This window comes from Tupaia chinensis, unplaced genomic scaffold (assembly GCF_000334495.1).
Source record: "Tupaia chinensis unplaced genomic scaffold, TupChi_1.0 Scaffold000146_1, whole genome shotgun sequence".
Taxonomy (NCBI): domain Eukaryota; kingdom Metazoa; phylum Chordata; class Mammalia; order Scandentia; family Tupaiidae; genus Tupaia; species Tupaia belangeri.
In genome coordinates this window covers 7,227,064-7,233,982 of record NW_006159616.1, presented here as the reverse complement: position 1 = coordinate 7,233,982, position 6,919 = coordinate 7,227,064, and the positions used below count along the sequence as shown (strand labels likewise).

The following is a 6,919-nucleotide window of genomic DNA, read 5'->3' as shown; positions in this document are numbered from 1 at the left end:
ATTCTTTTTTTTTTAATCCAGAAACTAGATGGAGCCATTCTATTGCTAAATTTCATGTAAATTGACTGAACTAAAGACCCATTTTTCTCTCTGCTGGAAGGGGAGGGAGGTGATAAATGGACATTTATATAATGGTCTCTGAAAGAAGCAGTTTTATACTTTTTTTTTTTTTTTTTTAAGTTTTAATTGCTTATAGAGCACATGCTCTCACTAGAGAGAGACAGAGTAAGAGAGGGTGAAAGCGCCCCCTAATGGTTGCTTTTCCTTCACTTCTCCATCCTGTTGGGATCTGGCACCTGCACGCACATGTGCCTGGCATGTAGGGCCAGGATTTGAACTATAGTTGGCCACGTGGGATCCCACTCCCTTAACTACTTGGCTGCAGGGCTAGCCCCATTTTTGCATTTCTTGAAGATGCTCTGTTCACCGAATAGTTATTACTGGACTTGGTCCCACATCAGGCTGTGAAGAGCTTTGTCACTGTTTTTTTTTTTGTGGCTACAAAGGAGTCTATTCAGTGGCTGTATCATAGTTTACATAGTAGCAGTCCCCTTTTGGTGCATTTGTAGGTTGTCACCAGGTTGAGCAGCAGGTACCAGATCACCTCATACACAGGTCCTTTGCCTGGTGTTAGAGTGTATTATTAGGACATATGTATTTTTTTTTATTTTCTTTTTTTAATTTTGCCAGAGGAAAATGAGCATTCTCTCAAAAGAAGGGGAGGGAGGAAGGAGAGAATGTACCTCCCACGGGGAATTGTCATATCACGATATCTTCTCCTCCATCTCTTCCTCCTTTGGGAATTTTGGGCACACACATGTGCCCAGCATATTTTTCAAACCACTGGGTCCAGGACTCGAACCTCGAGGTCAAGCATGTGAGAAGCGGCTGCCTTAAACACTATGTCACGGGCTGGTCCTGTAGGATGCATTTTTAGAGGGAGAGTTGATGGGCAAAGGGCCTATACCTTGTCATTTTTTTCTTTCTCTTAGTGACAGGGAACATGTGCAGCAGAGTGTCTGGGTAGTGTCTGGTTCCTAGCTTGTCTTCCCCACAGGTAAGCGAAAGGGTACGGCCAATGCTAGAATGCCAGAGAAGGTCACCTGGATGAGGAGAATGAGGATCCTGCGCCGGCTGCTCAGAAGATACCGGGAGTCTAAGAAGATTGCCCGCCACATGTAAGCACCCTGGCTTAGGCTCATGACCCATTTGCTGATTTGATGGCTCGTTCTTTGTTTTTGCTTGTTCTTTTCACAGAGCTCTGATTATTTTACTTAACTTTATTTATTTATTTATTTATTTTATTTTATTTTAATTTGACCAGAGAGGGACAGTGTGAGAGAGAGAGAGAGAGAGAGAGAAAGAGGGAAAGTGAGAAAGTAAGCCGCCAGGTCTGGGACTCAGAACTGCTGTCGATCATGCAGGAGTCCAATGCTCTTAACCACCATGCCATCTGCTGGCCCCATACACTGACCTTTTTGAAAAATTTGCTGTAGTCTTCATGCGCTCACCACAGAGATAGAGAAAGAGGAAAAATGAGAAAGCATGCCCCAGGGGGGATGGCTACACCATAGGATCCCCATTATACAGAAGAGGAAACTGAGACCCAAGAAAGGAAAAGCTTATCCAGAGTTTCAGAGCCTGTAAGTGGAGGAACTGACATTTGAATTCCTACCTGTGCTCTTCCTCTGGGATCTCAGCTCCCTCCCTTCTCTTGCCATTCTCCTCTAGGGACTTGAGAGCATGCATGTGCATGCATCAAGCGTGTTTCTCAAATTGCAAGGCCTAGGACTCGAACTGCGCAGTTGGCGATGTGGCTTCCAGTCGCCTCAACCACCATGCCACTGGCTCATGCTGACCATTTTTTTTTCAATCTGGCAGTGACAAATGGCATCTCAGTGTTTTCATACATATTCCCCATCCTGTGCTCTCTCCACCAGGGACCTGCTGCAGCTGGGCGGAGAGCTGGCCCGGACCTCACGGGCAGTCCAGGAGGCGGGCCTGGGGCTGAGTGCAGGCCTGCGGCTGGCAGAGAGCCGGGAGGAGGCGGCCCTGGAGAAGCAGGCATTGCTGCAGGCCCAGTTGGACGAGCAGCTGCGGGATAAGATGCTCTGCGAGAAGGACCTGGCCCAGATGCAGGTGCAGAGTGACCTGGACAAGGCTGAGCTCAGTGCCAGGTGGGTGCTGTGCAGCCCTGCAGGCTTAGGGAGGAGGCAGTGTCTGTTCATCAGGGATGGGCCCTTCCCCAGTGTGGGCTTAGCCAGTCTCCCCAGGCTCTTGCCCAGGGCACAAAACGAGCAGGTCAGCTGCCAGCGACAGAAACTGTGCTCCTGGCTCCTGCCACCTGGACGAGACCAAGGCTTTCCCATGGGATAAAGCCAGTGGTCACCCCATTTCCGTTTTACAGATGAGAAGTCTGGGGCCCAGCGAGGAGACAGGACTTGCCCATTCTCACAGCTAGGGAGGTGGTTCCTAGAGTCCCTGTCTCAGGCTTGGGGAAGTGGGGTGGGCCCCACCTTCACCCTGTTGGTCCCTGTTCCCAGAGTGACAGAGCTGGCCTTGGCTGTGGAGCGTCTTCAGAACCAGAATCTGGAGAAGGATCAGGTCAACAAGGCCCTCACTGAGAAGCTGGAGGCCCTGGTGAGATGTGGCTGCCAGTGCGCAGTGGCTGGTGGGATGGGACAGAGTGTAGCCCCAGACATGGGCGTAGGGCCTCCCACCCGGCCTCCTGTGTGTGCCAGCCTAGAAGTAGCAGTCACCTTCTGTACCCGTCTCATCCTGCCAGTAGCCCTGTGACATGACCCCATTGCACAGATGAGGAAACTGGCCCAAGAAAGGAAAAGCTCCTCCAGTCTCAGAGCCCTTAAGTGGGAGAGTTGGGCTTGAACTCCTGTCTGTGCTCTCCTGGCCTCTTCCTCTGAGCTCTCAGCTACCTCCCCTGCTTAGGGACACTCCCCAGGGGTGCTGTGCGGATTGGTCACTGTCCAGGTGGGGCCAGATGGGGGCCATGCACCCAGCTCTCCCACAGTAGTCGTGCGGTCTGGGACAGGACCCTGTCTTTCTCTGGGCCTCTGTTCCATGAGGGCAGTGGGGCTGTTGTGAGATGTGCCAGGTGGCTGGCACTCTGGGCATGGCCCGAGAGGTCACCTGGTCAGTGGTGGGGAGGGGAAGGAGAGGAAGTTGGGTTTCAGACTAGGGCATAGCCCCTGACCACCCTTTCTTTGTCTCCCTAACGTCACTCTAGGAATCCCTGCAACTACAAGAGCAGGGAACCCCGGAAACAGAGGACGGAGAGGGACTGCAGCAGACCCTGAGGGATCTGGCACAGGTGTAGTGGGAGCCCTGGGGGCCCTGCCAAGGCCAAGCAGTCCTGTGCCACCAGCCATGCCTTCTGGTGGCCGTGGGCTAAACTGCAAGTGGGTGAGGGCCTGGTAGTCAACACCCCTGATAGATAGATCACTGGCTTCTGGCCTGGGGAGATTTTGGGGCAGGCATGTGCATGCATCAGGCGTGTTTTTCAAATCGCGAAGTCTAGGACTCGAACTGCGCAGTTGGCGGTGTCCGAGGAATGGAGACATTTTCGGGGCCCATGTGTGAAAAGCACTGAGTCTTCACAGTAAATGGGAGGCCTTAGCAGGTGGATGAGGTCTGTGAGCCTGCAGAGGAGGTGGAATCAGGAAGGCTAATGGCAGGAAGGGGTGTGGATGTGCTGGAGCATCTGAGAGGAGTGGTCCCACTGTCTCGCCTGGGCCTCTGGCCACCTGACTCCTGTCCTCCCTCTGTGTCCCTACCCACCCTCAGGCAGTCCTGTCGGACATGGAGAGTGGCGTTCAGCTAAGTGGCTCTGAGCCCACTGCAGATGCGTCGGATGGCAGCCTGCGGGGGCTCTCTGGTCTGCGGACTCCGTCCCCATCGCGACGCTCCTCGCCAGGCCGTGGCCGCTCTCCTCGTCAAGGCCTGTCCCCAGCCTGCTCTGACTCCTCCACCCTTGCCCTGATCCACTCTGCCCTGCACAAGCGCCAGCTGCAGGTCCAGGTAGAAATAGGCCTGGCAGGGGGTTAGAAGGTGGGGCCTGGGTGCCTGGGGGCGGGGCCAAGGTCTCTGGAAGTGGCCTCTGAGTGCGTTGGGACAAAGTCAGAGCTTTGAGAAATAGTGACTGAGTGTGGTAGGGCATAAGGAGATGGCATAGGGCCCAGACGGAGGGGCCAAATCTGAGCCCGGAAGTGGGAGGGCTTGGTGGCCATAGGTTGAGCCTGGGGAGGGAGGAGCTTGGGGTGGAGCTAGAGGCCAGTGGACAGGGAGATGAGGTCCTCTGGCCAGCAGAACCGGGGCCCAGGAAGAAGTCTGGAGAGGAGCTGGAGCCCAGAATGAAAGGAGTTTGGGGTCTAGGGGCAGACTTGGAACCTCAGCAGGGAAGAGTCTGAGGGCAGATCCTGGCTGCAGGGAGAGGAGCCTAGGAACCCAGGGGCAGAGTCAGAACTTGAAAAAGAAAGGTGTGCTTGGGGTTTGCCTGGCATCCTGGGGGTTTAGATGGGAGTTTCCCAGGACTGCAGGGAAATGAGGGTGTAGAGGGTGGGAAGGGCACAGAGAAAGGGCGAGGTACCTAGTCCTCGTCTCTGCCCCAGGCCAGGCCCAGGCCTAGTGTTGGCTGGCATCCACACTGGAACCAGCCCAGACTCAGTGATCTCCGTGTTGCAGGACATGCGCGGACGCTATGAGGCCAGCCAGGACCTGCTGGGCAGTCTGCGGAAGCAGCTTAGTGACAGCGAGGGTGAGCGCCGGGCCCTGGAGGATCAGCTGCAGCGCTGGCGGGACAAGACCGATGAGGCCACGCAGGCCCACGAGGATGCTCAGCGGGAAGCTCAGCGCTTGCGGAGTGCCAACGACCTCCTGAGCAGGTACTGGGAGGTCAGAGGTGGGGGGACACAGGCCAGGTGCTAGCTGGCACAGGTATCTACTAATACTTAGTTAAAAATATAAAAAGTAAAAATTTGGGCCAGCCAGAGGCATGGTGGTTAAGGTGCTGGATCTCACATGGCCTCTGCACAATTTTTATCTTTTAATTGTTTTTTAAAAAGAATTATTTTATTTAACTTCATTTATTTATTTTTTTAATTGACCAGAGAGGGACGGAGCAAGAGAGAGAAAGAAAGAGAAAGTGAGAGAGCAAGCTGCCAGGTCCAGGTCTCGAACCACAGTCGGCCATGTGGGGGTCCAGCAACCTTAACCACCACGCCACCTGCTGGCCCTGCCCCTGCACAATTTGAGTCCTGGACTCAGGTTTGAGAAATACCCTGGTACATGTGGAAATGGGTGCTTTCTCATTTTCCCTTTCTCTATCTCTGACTCTCTGGTGAGTGCTAATGCCCTGTGGGAAATTTAAAAAGTAAAACCAAACAAAAGTAAAAATTCAGTTCTTCAGCTACCCCAGCTGTGTTCAAGTACTCAACATCACACATGACTCTAGGGCATTTCTGTCATCTCGGGAAGTTCTACTGAGAGCACAACTCCAGATTGTGTTTTGTGGAGATTTTCTTTTTCGATTGCCAAAGGGCATGTGGCTGCCAGAGAGAAGGGGCCAGGGATGGGGGCATGCCCCACTGGGATGTGGTCACACAATAATCCACCAAAATTGCTTCTCTCATTTCTCTGTCCTGATGGGATGTGGGACACACACACACACACACACACACACACACGCCCGGCCTGTTTTGCAAGCCACCTGGATCAGGATTTGAACCTCAGTCAGCCATGAGATCTGACTCCCTTAGCCATTAGACCATGTGACTAACGCTCTTGGAATTTTTTTTTCAGGCTTACTTTTCATTTTTATTTTTTAAAATTTTTGCCATAGGGCATGTGCACTCACTGGAGGGAGAGAAAGAGAGAGACAGACAGACAGACATAGAGGGAAAGTGAAAAATCACCCCCCAGACAAATGGCCATGCCACAATCACTTGTCCATACTTCTGAGATTTTGGGCCCGTATGTACATGCACCCACCATGATTTTCAAGTCACCAGATACAGGACTTGAACCTCAGCTGGCCATGTGAGAATTCAGCTCCTTAACCATCATAGCACTCTCCTCTTAGAACTTTTTTTTGTTGTTGTTGAGAGGTTTTTGCTATAGGGCACATGCACTTGCCAGACAGACAGAGAGAGACAGAGAGATAGAAAGCGAGAAATCACCTCCCAGGGGGTATGGCCACGCTGCAATCCCTTTTCCTCCATTCTCCTCTCGGGATCTTGGGCACGCACGCACATGCGCCCGGTGCGAGTTTAAGCCACCCAGGTCCGGGACTTGAACCGCGGTCGACTACGTGGGAGTCCAGTGACATAGCCATTATGCTAACTACTGGTCCCTTAGAACTTTTTTAAAGAGTTTTTTACCTTAGGGCATGTATGCTTACAGGAGAGACAGAAACAGTGAGAGGGAATGTGAGAAGTCACTCCCCAAGGGGATAGCCATGCCGCAATCCCTTCTCCTCCATTCTCCTCCTGGGATCTTGGGTGTGCACATATATGTGCCCAGCGTGATTTTTAAGCCAGCAGGTATGAACCACAGTTGGCCATGTGGGAGTCCACCAATGTAACTGCTGTGCCATCTGCTGGCTCCACCTCTTAGAGACTTTTAAGAAATAAATGATCTAACTCTTAGCCCACTTGGTTGTTTTTGTTTGTTTGTTTTTCTCTAATTTGCTATAGGGTACATGTGCTCGCTGGAGACAGACAAAGTGAAAGTGAGAAAGCACCCCCAGGGGCGATGGTCACTCTGCAATACCTTCTCTTCTGTCCTCCTCTTAGGATTTTTAATTATTTTACTTAACTTTATTTATTTATTTATTTATTTTATTTTAATTTGACCAGAGAGGGGATATATATATATATACATACATATATATATATATATATATATA

At 51.8% G+C, this 6,919-nt stretch overlaps 1 protein-coding gene across 1 annotated transcript in view; it reads left to right on the top strand.

The window, feature by feature from the left end:
* The window catches only part of CROCC (ciliary rootlet coiled-coil, rootletin), a 54,919-nt gene that overhangs the window by 12,742 nt on the left and 35,258 nt on the right, over nucleotides 1–6,919 (top strand). The window contains exons 10-14 of the mRNA XM_006145233.1: nucleotides 1,941–2,177; nucleotides 2,544–2,640; nucleotides 3,245–3,328; nucleotides 3,802–4,035; nucleotides 4,699–4,898. Coding sequence (XP_006145295.1) covers nucleotides 1,941–2,177; nucleotides 2,544–2,640; nucleotides 3,245–3,328; nucleotides 3,802–4,035; nucleotides 4,699–4,898 — 852 coding nt within the window. The remainder of the gene's footprint in view (nucleotides 1–1,940; nucleotides 2,178–2,543; nucleotides 2,641–3,244; nucleotides 3,329–3,801; nucleotides 4,036–4,698; nucleotides 4,899–6,919) is intronic.